General features: G+C 46.5%; 6 protein-coding genes across 6 annotated transcripts; 2 read left to right on the forward strand and 4 right to left on the reverse strand.

Moving 5' to 3' along the window:
- The first annotated feature begins 138 nt into the window (after positions 1 to 138).
- Positions 139 to 3,398, forward strand: BKA55DRAFT_561802 (kinase-like domain-containing protein). The gene is made up of 5 exons (XM_046192191.1): positions 139 to 1,922; positions 1,972 to 2,335; positions 2,396 to 2,595; positions 2,644 to 2,866; positions 2,918 to 3,398. Exons 1-5 carry the CDS (start codon positions 250 to 252, stop codon positions 3,377 to 3,379), a joined length of 2,922 nt encoding a protein of 973 aa, XP_046051633.1. The 5' UTR covers positions 139 to 249; the 3' UTR covers positions 3,380 to 3,398.
- Positions 3,399 to 4,983, reverse strand: BKA55DRAFT_735793 (uncharacterized protein). The gene is made up of 5 exons (XM_046201305.1): positions 4,763 to 4,983; positions 4,520 to 4,707; positions 4,180 to 4,469; positions 3,702 to 4,133; positions 3,399 to 3,650 (listed from the first exon to the last, which is right to left on the reverse strand). The coding sequence occupies exons 1-5, from the start codon at positions 4,942 to 4,944 to the stop codon at positions 3,408 to 3,410; spliced, it is 1,335 nt and encodes a 444-aa protein (XP_046051634.1). The 5' UTR covers positions 4,945 to 4,983; the 3' UTR covers positions 3,399 to 3,407.
- Positions 4,984 to 4,985: 2 nt separating this feature from the next.
- On the reverse strand, positions 4,986 to 5,726 carry BKA55DRAFT_735794 (uncharacterized protein). Its single transcript, XM_046201306.1, has 4 exons — positions 5,436 to 5,726; positions 5,335 to 5,382; positions 5,264 to 5,274; positions 4,986 to 5,215 (listed from the first exon to the last, which is right to left on the reverse strand). The coding sequence occupies exons 1-4, from the start codon at positions 5,550 to 5,552 to the stop codon at positions 5,188 to 5,190; spliced, it is 204 nt and encodes a 67-aa protein (XP_046051635.1). The 5' UTR covers positions 5,553 to 5,726; the 3' UTR covers positions 4,986 to 5,187.
- Positions 5,727 to 6,415: 689 nt separating this feature from the next.
- BKA55DRAFT_561807 (amino acid permease-domain-containing protein) lies at positions 6,416 to 9,140 on the forward strand. The gene is made up of 9 exons (XM_046192192.1): positions 6,416 to 6,820; positions 6,901 to 7,139; positions 7,194 to 7,344; positions 7,400 to 7,541; positions 7,597 to 7,623; positions 7,690 to 7,753; positions 7,806 to 8,579; positions 8,629 to 8,842; positions 8,898 to 9,140. Exons 1-9 carry the CDS (start codon positions 6,560 to 6,562, stop codon positions 9,120 to 9,122), a joined length of 2,097 nt encoding a protein of 698 aa, XP_046051636.1. The 5' UTR covers positions 6,416 to 6,559; the 3' UTR covers positions 9,123 to 9,140.
- A 435-nt stretch (positions 9,141 to 9,575) lies between these two features.
- BKA55DRAFT_536640 (glycoside hydrolase superfamily) lies at positions 9,576 to 11,039 on the reverse strand (the record flags this gene model as incomplete). The annotated part of the gene is made up of 3 exons (XM_046189849.1): positions 9,576 to 10,451; positions 10,503 to 10,835; positions 10,884 to 11,039. 3 exons carry the CDS (start codon positions 11,037 to 11,039, stop codon positions 9,576 to 9,578), a joined length of 1,365 nt encoding a protein of 454 aa, XP_046051637.1.
- A 723-nt stretch (positions 11,040 to 11,762) lies between these two features.
- BKA55DRAFT_591748 (uncharacterized protein) lies at positions 11,763 to 12,674 on the reverse strand (the record flags this gene model as incomplete). The annotated part of the gene is made up of 2 exons (XM_046195298.1): positions 11,763 to 12,544; positions 12,599 to 12,674. The coding sequence occupies 2 exons, from the start codon at positions 12,672 to 12,674 to the stop codon at positions 11,763 to 11,765; spliced, it is 858 nt and encodes a 285-aa protein (XP_046051638.1).
- Positions 12,675 to 13,043: the final 369 nt, after the last annotated feature.

Raw genomic sequence — 13,043 nt, forward strand, 5'->3', positions numbered from 1 at the left:
AACATCGGTGGGTTACTAGCACCCTATTGCAAGGCTTTGGCGAACCCCAGCCAACCCCGTTGCCTCTTTTCCCGCCTCTTTCGTTGAGGGCGAGGAATGGAAGAGGCTGCTTATTACCCCCGCGCAAGCTGATTGCTCATAAAACCTGTGACACGCACCCCGCTACAAGCTTCTTGTATTTTCGCCCTGATTTTCTTTCACGTTACTCACAACTCCGAAATAACTTTTCGAGTTTCCTTCGCATGCATAATGGAGAGACCGAGATACAGTGAGTTATGTCGCGGCATAAGATCGCAATTCACAATCGGTTTTGAAAAGGCCGAAACAAAAGACAAGTTCGCCACAAGGGGTCTGGTTAGAGACGTCCTGTCACGGCCTATGCTGAACAGTTTTTACCAGAGCCTCTGGGACGATGGCAATGTTTCGCGGACGGGCCCAAACCCAGTTGATGCGGAAGCTTTTGTTCGAAACATGGAGAAGAAAATGCTTCATGACTTTTTGGCTGTTTTAATATACGCAAAGTGCTCAATCGACGCCGCAAATACCTTCGCAAAAGAGCTTGTTTTTGGAGATAGGGCACAAGTGCAGCAAAGATATGGCGAAACTCCATATCTGCTCCCAGCGAACGAGGAGTATCTTAGTAGTCTGTTCGACAGTTTTGACGCCCAAGATTTCTTCGCTGAGCAACGCCCTTTCTGTACCATCGTACTTGGTGGAGCAGGAGTCGTCACGATTGATCAAGATGATAAGCGATCTCTGCCATGGCTGAACGAGAAACATATCGGTTCCGGTGCTTTTGGAAGCGTCTATGAGGTCAAGATACCCAAGGGCCATTTGACCATGCGTCGAGATTTCAGTGAAACCAACTCAACGTCCAAGCTAGTTGCTCGCAAAGACTACAAACCCGCCAAAGACATGGAGCAGAGCTTTGAGAAAGAGGTGAGATCTATCCGAGAGATCTTCAACGGCAACTCCAAGCACAATAACATTCTCGAGAGTTTTGGCACTCTTGTCATCAAAGGTCCGGAGCCAAAGTTCAGTCTTCTCATGCCACTAGCAGACATGGACCTGCAGAAGTACATGGAAGACAATCCACAGATCCCTATTGATGACAGATGGGCCCGAGAGCGTATAGTCAGCGCCGCTATAGGCCTGGCAGATGGACTCGAGTTTCTTCACAGCAAGATGACTACAGTTGGAGGTGATCGACTAGTTTGTTATCACATGGATCTCAAGCCCAGCAATATTCTAGTGTTTCTCCATGAACCACAAACGGAGGGCACTGGCACAGAGGACAGAGATTACGGCATGGTTTGGAAGCTCAGCGACTTCGGCTTATCAAGAGTGAAGACCAAAACGAATCCCGAAAAGAATTTGGACAGCCTCTTTGAGAAGAAATTTATCGAACAGTCCAGCCAACCATCCGCGACTCAAAACCATCGAGGGAACGGCACATACCTACCAAATGAAGCTCAAGATAATGGAAAGACGATGGATCAAAAGAGCGACATCTGGTCCTTGGGTTGCATTATCAGCGTCCTATTTACGTACATGGAAGAAGGGAATTCGGCGCTGAAACGTTACAGCAACTCCCGACTCAAGTACAACAAGAAGTTCGATGTGTTTTATCAGGAAAACAGGTCCAGCCGGGGTATCTGTCTCAACGACGCGGTAAAAAGCCAACACAGCAAATTAATTGAAGCCGCAAAAAAGCGCAACGCGACTGAAGGCGAAGCTGTTTCATCTATACTCAGGTACCTGGAGAGTAGTGTTCTGGTGACTGACCAAGGCGACAGATGCAACGCAGAATCAATAGTTCAATGCCTAGGAAGGACACTGAAGAGATATCAAACTGCAGAAACATCAGTCAGGCCTGCTTCACCCTCAGAAAAGCCGTATCCCTTACACAAGAAACTCAAAGAGTATGCACATGACTCTCAACTGGAAGATCTCGAGATTGACAATATCTAGTGCCCTTGTCCATGGTCTTCGCAGGGAGCGTTCTACCATGCCAGTAGATATCCACCGCTGGCGACTAGACATAAACAAGTCCATTCGTTTCAAAGACTGCCGGAGCTCTCCGAATGGTAAACTGATAGCTTACTGGAGCGACAAGGTTATCATGGTATTCGACAGGGCAACTACGATATCAAGGACAAATTCTAGTAGTACATCTGACAACGGAACACGAACCCTCTCTATGGAAAGCGCACGAGATCGGACTCTCAGGAATGTCGGACAACATCAACTAGCTGGGGTAAGCTGCTCCTGGAAATCCCTAGGGATGACAAATTCATATTTGGTCGCTGCGACGACTGAGACTAAATCGTTAAATGTAAGTTTGGATCACCAAGGAGATTTGGACGAGAATTCCATGGCTAATGCAGTCTGCCAGTGCTATTTATTTGACATTGAGTCTGATCAAACGCTCCAATCGTACAGCAAAGTTACTTTGCCACATCCTGGACTCCACAGTTTGGCAGTATCGCCAAACCAAAACTCAATGGCCTGTATCCTGAGTAATAATGATCAAACATCTTTATTAACGGCAGTAATCGAGACGAGTCTTTCTGAACCAACTACCCCTTCAGCTAGGTGAGCGAGCCATTGTTCCATTTAGTATTTTGCTGATACAAGTGCCAGTCTGTTTTCGGAAACCTCATCACGCCAAGACTATCAGGATGCAGGAATCCGTCTTGTCCAACGGAAGCTTATTGACCTGGACTGGCCTACATCCACAATCGAGCATTTAGCTCTCAGAACAGGAGATGAAGGCTATATAATCGTTCGCAGCTCGTCGACCCTATCTCTGTATCTATTCACTGTTCGCCCCCCGAGGCTGGTAAAGCAAGACTTAAAGCTTGGAGTAAGTCACCCGTTCAGTATTTGGTACAGGACCTAACATCACCGCTCCTAGTCACCTAGTAGCACTGCCGACAGGCTATTTACAGACATGGTTTTCTTCCAAAGTGAAGCAGACGAAGCTCAATCCGAAATCATTGTGGTTGCACAGGCTCACCGGATTTTTCATTCAAAGTTCAGAGGCGCCAACGAAAGGCCCTCGAGTGTTGCTTATCTCCCTATTGAACACTATCGTATACTCAAGATTGCCACAAATGGACAGGTAGTCGTGGCTCTAGGAGCACACTCGGGGAGTAGTCACCTCTTTCTGCTGGAGGTGAAACTCTCGAGTCCCAGGGTTCGTCCTCAACTTCGGAGGATCGCAGAGCTTAATGAGGTATCGACATCCTGTCAGTTTAAGCTGAGTGTAATTGGCGACTGGAGTGAGCCTATTGCCTTGATTACGACCGCGACACCTGAGGGGCATTATCGTGTGTATCACAAGAATCTGATTAGCTTAGTTAATAATAATAACTGAGATGTGTGGTTGATGCCATGCTGCTATATTAAATGCTGCCTAACTCCATGTCAGAAGAGACCTTTCTACTTCTCCTGTGCATGAGTGTCTTGACAATTGGAATGTTTCGCGCTACGCGACCAAGAAGAGTCTTGTCTAGAAGAACATGATATAACAAGAAAGTGCAGATAGTAAGAGCAGCAGAAGATAAAAAGTATATCCAGATCATGGAGGTCATCACGATCTGATCTCCATTGTCGTCAAGATCGAAGAAGTTCATCCCAAAGAATGTCTACCATCTGTCAGTTTACCATGTATCGAAAGGGTTTGAGTGTTAACTTACTGCTACAAACGACGCAGGCAAATACAACAATGTCAGGGTAGTAATAAAAACAGCAGACTTATTCAACCGAAGCATACTGTCATTTTGAACTTTGGCGTATAGCTGCTCCCGGAATGACAGAGTGTTGGCGAGAAGCTGCGTGATCTTCTGAGCCCGTTGCTGTAGAAAGTCTGCCACTCTGATGTAGGCACGACAGTTAAGCTGGTGTTTCTGGAATTCTATCAGCGCCGTTCTAGCTGACTCTTTGGCATGTCCTGTCGAATCAGGATACCAGTCGCGACAGAGAGAAGACAAGCCCTCCAGCACTTCGTTTGAACCTGCCAGGATGACCGGTATCTGTAGTAAGCGGCTCTCCAGATAGGCTAGCTCAGTGAGATGGCGGTACTCGGCTTCCGTCAATTCTTCAATCCATGTAGCTACTGCGTTGTTTGCCTTGAGACCTGTCAGTTTCGAATTAATGATTGAGAGATATGCATACAATTGGAACAAGGACTTTCTCCAGATACGCATTATATAGCCTCCAAGAAGAGAAATATGTGTTGAAAACTTCCTTGTGAAGCCAAAAGACGTCCTTGAGGTCATTTCTGGAGGCCTTTGAGACACAATCCTGCACAATTTGATGCAGCTTGGAATTCGGTGTTGGGTTGAACAAAATGCAAAGGTTCTTGTTTGTTTCGTTGTTGAATCTCTGGTAAACGCCACTCTGTCTGATGATCCAAGTACCTTGGGCAGCCTTGAATTCAGGATATCGAATTGTGTACGAGACCTCTACGCCATTTTAGAGTTACTCAAGTTCGGCACCTTTTGTAATTGCTTACCTGTTATTGGCCCATCTTGAGACAGTGTAAAAGGGACGCAAAAGGTTGATTCAACGTCGAAATCTTTGGCATAAAAACAGGAAGACACATCCCAAACAGAAGGCTTTAAATTGAACTTGTCAACGAGAAAGCTCAACATTGGTTTGGTGATCTGTAACGGCTTCCAAGACTGGCGCTGGCAGATCGATCTAGTTGCCCCGCATCAGTATGATATTACGGAGGTGAAGCTCCTAGAATACGTACATAAAGTGGTAGGGCTGCTCGTCGATTTCAGTGCGGCTGAAGTGGGACTGAATCTGCTCCGGGGTCGAAAACTGATGGACCTCAGCCGCAGAACGTTCTTCGTCCGATGGCCCGGCCCCTGTGCTGATGACCCTAACTGGCTCAGTGACCACATTGACAAAGCAAGGGTGAGACATATCCATTGAGACAAGAGACAGCTAATAAGCCCAAGACAGAAATTCATCGAAAGACAAATAGCAGAAAGCTGGAACTAAGGGGAGTTAAAGTTCTTGCACGTTATATTTCTCTCATCTTAAACTGGGCTTTCCATTATCCCAATCATCAGACTCTCTGGTCAGTCTGCCTCACAGCCTGATCTTGCTCATTAGGCCAGCCGTACACGCCACGATGCAGTCAGCATACCCCCCAGGCATTCCCTGTCAGCATCATTGGGATTGAGGAATCTCGGCACGCCTTGTCTTCGTCAGCTGTCGGTACAGTGGATCTTGTAATTGCGCTTACTCGAGTTCATTCTGTTGTTGTGTTAATAACACATACGGTATATGTACAAATTCTCACAGGAAGCATCATACCTGGGTGACTTGTCTCGGGGCTTTGAAAACCCACTGCTCGTTACTCATCTTGAAGGGCAAGTCAGTAGCGGAAAGCCTACGTAAAGAAGGGCCACGCCTACACGCAGTCCAAACTCGCCCTTTTGATATGGAAAGAGTTTCTCAAGGATTCTTTGTAGCTTTATTCCATCGTAGTAGCGACCGTCGAAGACATGGTGTACCTGTTTGGGTTTGGCCATGGTGGCTTTGCTGTCGAAGTGTACCGCTTTTTACTTTACGACCAAGAGTTGTTTCTTCAGATATTTTCTATTGCATCGTATTTGTAAAACCTGCAGTATCTATAACTGCGTACTTCGCGCTCTCGCACAGTATTTGGGCAATTCTCGGGGACGCACTTTCAAGTTACACATAACCAAATTCTCACACCTTGTACGACCCAACAGCGGGGTTAGAGGTCAGAGGAGGGATAAAAGCTCGTATTTCTCTTGGAGAAGCGCCCGACCGCAGTTCTGTGATGTAGCCAAAGGGATTTGTTTGGTTATGGGAAATGTGATAAGCCTCTTATGTATGTTTCATCACACGCCACATGCAAGGAGCCAATATTCCTGTGGTCCTTGAATGGCTACTGACCAGGCAGTCATGAACTTGTCAGCGATCTTATGCATATTCTCCCATTTTGGCATTCTGACGACTGTAAATTAATCGTGGGCCCGCTCCCATGAGAAGGGAATCAGAGGCTTGCGGCTGAAAATGACCGAGTCTAGACCTGGTTGCTAAGAGAGGGCTTGAAAGATGGCGGTCGACAGCAATCAGGCCTGTGAAAAATTTTGGTGAAACATGGTCTCCAGGAAGTACAGCCGTGCAGTCGTCTATTGCCTTTCACGTTCATTTGGTGATGTTGATTATTAGCAGTCCGTTTAACATGTCTCTTGCTCAACATCATATGAAGGCGTTACACAGTGAAATCATGTATTACAATGGGATTATCAGGCTGCTCTCAATAGACCAGGTCCTGTTTCTTCATGTGACATCTGGAAGCCTAGCGGGAGGTTGGGGCTGAAAAGCCCTGATCTGCCTCGTCTCCCGGAGCCATCAGGCTCATGCCTTGGCGCTTCAGCGCGTGAACGCCTCTTTCCTTGCACCTAATATCGCCCCTTTACCCTTCACTCTTGCTTTCTAAAGCGAAGCCTCCAAGTTTGCTTTTCGAATAATCCAAGTTCTTTAACCTTATTTCTTACCTGGCAAGATGTCTGAAAACGGATCTGGTCCGGGAGCAGCGCTCCCAGCTATTCCTCTCACTGTATTGTCCCATGGTCATGGGCTATTTGACAACGGCTCTGCAGCAAGCAACATGCCTCTTGCTAGGGATGCTTCTGGTCCATCCGACGGTGGTGGTGAGAATCCAGAAGCTCCAGAGCGATTTGTAACCACCCATGAAGGCGAAACAGAAGTGACTCAGCTTCCTATTCATACAGTTCGACGTAAACTGAGAGGCATTCATATCTTTGTGAGTCATCATTATTCCCAAACAGACTGAACAATAGAAACCCTTCGCTACGCACTTTTCAAGTACTAACCCAGAGACAGATGATTGCCGTTAACGGTACACTTGGTACAGGTCTTTATGTTCGAAGCGGCCAGATCCTCGAGCTTGGAGGACCCTTGGCTGTTATCTTTTCCTTCCTCTTCCTCGGAATATTGACTTGGGCGGTGATGCAATGCATCGCAGAGCTTCTATGTCTATGGCCAGTTCCAGGAGCAGTCCCCTTGTTTGTTAGGAAGTTTGTGGACAAAGAACTGGGAGACACTGTTGGCGTCGCATATTGGTATAGACTGAAAGATCGGTCAGTATACATTGAAGTAAGACTAACTAATCGCAGGTATACGTATTCTATAGGATTCGCTGCCCTAATCGCCACATCTGCCAGTGTCCTCAATTACTGGACCGTAGGGATACAGGGCTTTAGTGAAGGGTTCGCCTACGTTGTCCTACCGTTGACACTCGTGGCAATCAATTCTGTCAAGGTTGAGGTATGCTTTGTCATGCACGAAATGTGTTCCGGGTTGTATCTAACATTTCGACAAGATCTACGGCTGGATTGAAGTTGTCACGGGAGTTATCAAAATCATTTTCTTAGCCATTATCATTATTTGCCTTCCTCTCGCTATTTTCAAGTTTCCCAAGGAAACAGAAGATGGTCCTAAATCAACAGATGCCAGTAGTAATGGTAAGTTAATATTTAATAGAATATAGGCTTCACAGCTAATATTATCCCCCACTAGCTACAGCACCTGTTATCTCGAGGTCAAGTAAGTATCCAAAAGTTGCGTATCGAGATCCTGCGGAACCATGGACTTATAGGCTATACAATACAGGTTGGGACAATCCTTTCAGCCAGTTCAATGACGGAGCAGCCGATAATTGGTTTGAAGCGTTTATGTAAGTATCTCTGGAATGACAGAAGTAAATGGAACCTACTAATACCTACAAGGATGTGCCTGTCTCTTGCTATTTTTGCATACGCCGGAATCGAGAATATTGCGGTTTCCGTCATCGAAGCACGTTGGCCTTCCCGGCCAGCAACGCAACTATCAAGCGGAAACTTGTCAGGAATACAAGCTACTCAGGATTTACCATCGCCACCAAGAGCACCCTCACCTCAGAAAAGTAACACTGCTCGAGATTCAGTCAAACGAACGATTGGGTTCACGGCAGTAGTTCTACCGATACTGATTGCTTCTGCATACACCGTCAGCGGACTGTTCGTCTCCCTGGGTCTTTCCAGATATGACTGTAATCTTCAGAGGCTTAGTTGGCTGAAGAACGAAACGTGCGGGGGGCCAGAGACTCACGAGAAGGGTTTTACGTTCTCGCCTTTCATTCTCATCGCAAAAGCCTCGACTATTATCAACCTTGACCACGTTTTGAACGCTTTCATACTCTTCACTGCACTTACATGTGCTAATACTAATCTATACATCGCATCTAGGACACTTTTTGGCATCACCCGAAACATCCGTTCTGATGAGTCGATGCCAGCAGCTTTGGCCTGGTTTGGTGTTACAAATCGCGACAGAGTACCACTGCGGGCGATGGTTATCACTGCAATCGCGTTTTCCTGGGTGCCTTGTCTTCAAGGAACTGACAGTTTCAATACTGGCTTGGATCTTGGCAAGTTTGTCGAGATTCTTGTCCAGATGGGGTCCGTCAGCATCATCATTATCTGGGCTTGCCTATGCTTAGCATATGCCCGATACCATTACTGGTTAGTTATCTAAGTGTGTATTATTGTGAAGACTCTTACGGGATGATAGTATTCATAAGTTCCGCGACGAGCTAGCAGAGGACGGAATCCGCCTAGCGGAAGATCGCGAAGGTGAATCCGAGGCCTACCCCTATCAAAGCCACTGGCAACCAGTATTAGCGTACGCAGCGCTCGGGGTCTGTCTCTTTATCCTTTTTGTCTGCAATGGGGTTTTCTTATGGAAAGAATTCCATGTCTTCCCATTCTTGACGGGGTATCTGACGGTGAGAGCACTCAAGATTAGAACCAGAGTGTAGAAGGCTAATCAAACCACAACAGACTATCTGTTTCTTTGGAGTCTGGGTAATACTTAAGATCTATAAGCGAGCATGGTCACCTTGGAATAAGCTTGACGCGGAAGCTGCGAGAACTCTAATAAAGGAGCTAAATGATTTGCGAGATATATCCTTGGAACAGCCCGAGGATGATTCAGAGACTAGTCGATGGGCTTGGATTTGGAAAATATTTGGGAGTAACAGGAATGTTGGAACTGGAGAAAGATAATATATATAATTATTCTACATCTATGTTATAATATTTAAATTATAATATATATAATACTTTAATTATATTTTAATTATTAATAAAGTTCAAGAACTTTAAAAATTAATAAGTTGATTAATTATTATCCTTATGAAAGCGTCGTTAATATCTGTTAAGTATAATATATTAAAATGTAAATAAATGTATATTAATATAAAAGATAAAGAGAACTGCCTATGTAGCGTCTCTAGATACCTTTAAGAAGCGGCATATCAAGAATAGGCGAAAGTTGAAGACCACAAGGTCAAGCTAGGCCGAGGCATGCTTTGCCTCAACTAGAACGACAGCATATCAGCATCAGGGTGTTGTATTTGAACACTGAAAAGACGGCTTAGCTCAATTGAATGTGCCTGCAATGAGTAAAGTTTTAACTTTACTCTAGCATCTGGCCTAATGCCTACTCTGACGAAGTCCCTACAGACACTGAGAGTACCACTGATTCTGCTCCTTGCAAGTATACGGCGAAACACACACTGTCGGTCCAGTCCACGAAGCGCCACCACACTGTCCATATCTAGGCACACTAGGTCCACCAGTAACAGTCGGCTTAGAGGTAGTCGTAAGAGTAGTAGACGGCTTAGAAGAAGCTGTAGTAGTTGTACTTGGCTTCGTCGGCACAGTTCCTCCGTTAACAGCAGCAGCATGCTCATAAACCAACGGCTGAGCCTCATCATCCTCAAGATAGATAGTGTTTCCATCATCGTGATTCTTTCCGTATGAGAATTTGCTGGTGCCGAATTGCCAGTACATGTCGCTGACTTGGAGATCGAGAGAGGCCTTTTGCCATTTGCTCAGGGTAGCGATGCGAGTGGACTTGTCGGTCCAGCCGTATTCTTCGTGAAGAACTGGCTTCTTGGCGGTGGCACCGGCGGCGGCGTGGTCCTTGATCCATTGAACGACCCAGTCAGTTGTCTTGCTCCAGTACTGAGGGTAAGAGTGGAATGTGTTGAAGTCAATGTTGGGAAGTTTGAGTTCAGCGTCGAAGTCAGTTCCGTCAGCGCCGTTGTACGTCCAGTCGTCTGACTGTCGGTTGAAGCCGCCTTCACTTCCAGTGGTGACGAGATGGTCTGGGTCGAGGGATTTGATGTATGTGCTCATTTCGCTGACCCAAGAAGTGATGGTGGCAGGGGTACAGTCAGGTCCACGGGGAAGGTTTCGAGTTCCATCGGCGCCGCAGCGGGGTTCGTTGGCGATCTCCCAAGCGAACACGGCAGGTGAGTCCTTGTATCTGTTCACAACGGCTGAGATGTAGTTCTTGAATGCCTTCTTGATAGCAGGTAGGCGATAGAACTTCATCATACGTCAATAACTCTTCCCGGCGAAGTACTCTGGGATACTCACATCATCATGGTAGCGACCACCGAGATTAACAGTATAAACATCCATACCACCATAATCAGCCCAATTGTTCGTCAAAGCCAGAATGAGCTTCATGTTAGTAGCTTCAGCAGCTTTAATAACAACATCAAGCTTGGTCAGATCAATCTTGACTGTTCCATCCTTCTCAAAGAACTGCATGACGGTATTCTCAGCACCAGTGCCATACTGGGGCAAACCGCCGGATACATAAGTTCTGTTGTTGTCGTGGAAAGCCCATGTGCGCATGACTTTGAGACCAGCATCCTTTGCAAGTTGTAGACCAAGCTTGACATCCGCGTAGTGATCCGTTCCCCACTGGCAAGGTCAGTATGTTTAATCCAGATCGAGTCTCGGATGACTTACAACGTTGAAGGGGAGGTAGTAGGCATTGCTACCAGCAAAGAAAAAGTCCTTTCCATCAAGTTGGAACTTTGTTCCGTCGGTAGTAACAAAGCCAGCTGGTACAGCCAGCACTGGAGCGCCAGCAAAAGCAGCCGCGACAATTGAAGCAAACTTCATGATGAGATCTGAAGATTGAATGAATACTGCTCAATGCTGCTGGTCACGATAAACAGCGATTAATTACATCTTTTATATTTATTACATCGGCATCCAAATAGCACATGCCATTCCCCTCATCCCCATGGGGTGATAAATGCAGCATATCGGAGCTCAACACCCCGTGATATCCGGATTCGGAACGGCACTGGACGATCTTCCAGATACGGGCCGGAATGCCGCGATGATCCATCCGGTATGTTTTTGGAAATTAAACAAAGTTTCCTTTTCGATTCCTGAGAGGTAGGGAGTGGCTTTGTCATGCCATGATGGGCGGTGGCCATTTGTGGATAAACGGGCCTGTGCCGTTGAATGACAAACACCGGGTACTGGGACATGTGCATCTTGCATGATCAGAAGAGATTCACATATACCCCCAATATAGTCCACCAGTTGAAACGATGCAACCATACTGCATGATGAACCTGCACGAACAAGGACAATGCAGCAACCCAATTCCAGAAGTTTACCAAACTCCGTGAATACCGAATATTATATAGCTAAGGTCAAAGAAGCTTAATACCACTCACATATGATCTCATTGTGACTTACTCCTCCAGGGCTGAACCCCCAATCTTGTTCTCAAAAGCGAGCATGGCTTTGCGTTACGCGTATTCGCGTGAAGAACCTTATCAAGCAAGTGAATTATATACCAGCGACGGCACACCAGTGCATCGAGATTATCTAATCCGCACTTCTCCAACGGAACGTCACCGGTTCCAGGGTATTAACATATCCCTTCCCTTCATACCCTCCAAAGCCCATCCACGGCACATAGTAAGTAACATCATCCTCATCTAGACTCTCCTCCGTATAAAAGTTCCGAAACACCCCATCATCGGCCTGACAATCCCAAGCATCGTTATCCCTCGGCGGAATAGTATAGTATCTACAGTGCCCAGCAGGAATGGAGCAAGACAGTTCACCACCGGCTTTTAGATCACATTTTATAGGCGCGCCGTAGTAATGATCTGACGCTGAGCAATCGACGAACCAGCCTGGGTTGGGTACGGTACCGGAACCCCAGCGGATGCAGATGAGAGGGAAGTTGGGGCGGTATGGGTCGGCGCGGCGGAGGTAGCCAGTGCCTTCTTCGAGGATGAGGGCGACTGGTTGCCAGGCTGGGTTCGTGGAGAATTGGAGGTTGTAATAGTTTTCTTTCTGGCCCATTACTATATCATTTGCTGGACCACCTTCGGCGATGATATTGAAGGTTGTGACGGCGGGTTCTTCGGAGGTTGTTGTTGTAGGAGCAATCGCTGTAGTATCGGTCGTGTCGATTGATGTCACCAGAGTAGTTGTATCGGATTCAATTGAGGTCAATGTAGACGAAACAGCAGCAGAAGAGGTCTCAGTCGTCTCTGAAGCTACAGCCGAAATAGCGGTGGTGGCTGTCTCTGTCGACGCGACTCCAGACGTAGCCGCCTGTGTTAAAGTTGTCAAAACCGTATCACTAGATTGAGAATCTGTGCAGGCAAGTTAATAAGAGATCACGATATTGAATACGATGATAGACTTACAAGATGCAGGTTTGCAAGGACCCGCTATCGCGACTGGGAGCCCAAAGGCCAGCGAAAGTATAGAAGTGAAACGCATAACGAGAGACTTGCCGACAAGATTTGGCTTCAAAAACGCTGAAGAAATAAGAAGAAGAAGAAAAAGAGGCGTTGAAAATCGCCGGGTGGCGGCTGTCATCAGCATGGAATAAAGGAGACCCTGACCGTTGGCCCACTTTAGAAATCGATAGTTTTGAAGCTATCGACACTGCCAAGAGGTTCTAGAGCTGTTATTTGCTAGCGGTAACAAACGATAACTACCAATCCAGCTAAGCGACAGGGGCAAGCAAGCCACTAATTTGATTTGGCGGGAATAACGGCTCTGACTGATAAGATAAGCTTCAGAACGTGGCATGACGGAATTGAGTTGGGAACGACTTCAAAACATGCTTTGCACTTGACTTCAATT

The sequence above is a fragment of the Fusarium redolens genome (genome assembly GCF_020744475.1).
Source record: "Fusarium redolens strain MPI-CAGE-AT-0023 chromosome Unknown BKA55scaffold_5, whole genome shotgun sequence".
Classification (NCBI taxonomy): Eukaryota; Fungi; Ascomycota; class Sordariomycetes; order Hypocreales; family Nectriaceae; genus Fusarium; species Fusarium redolens.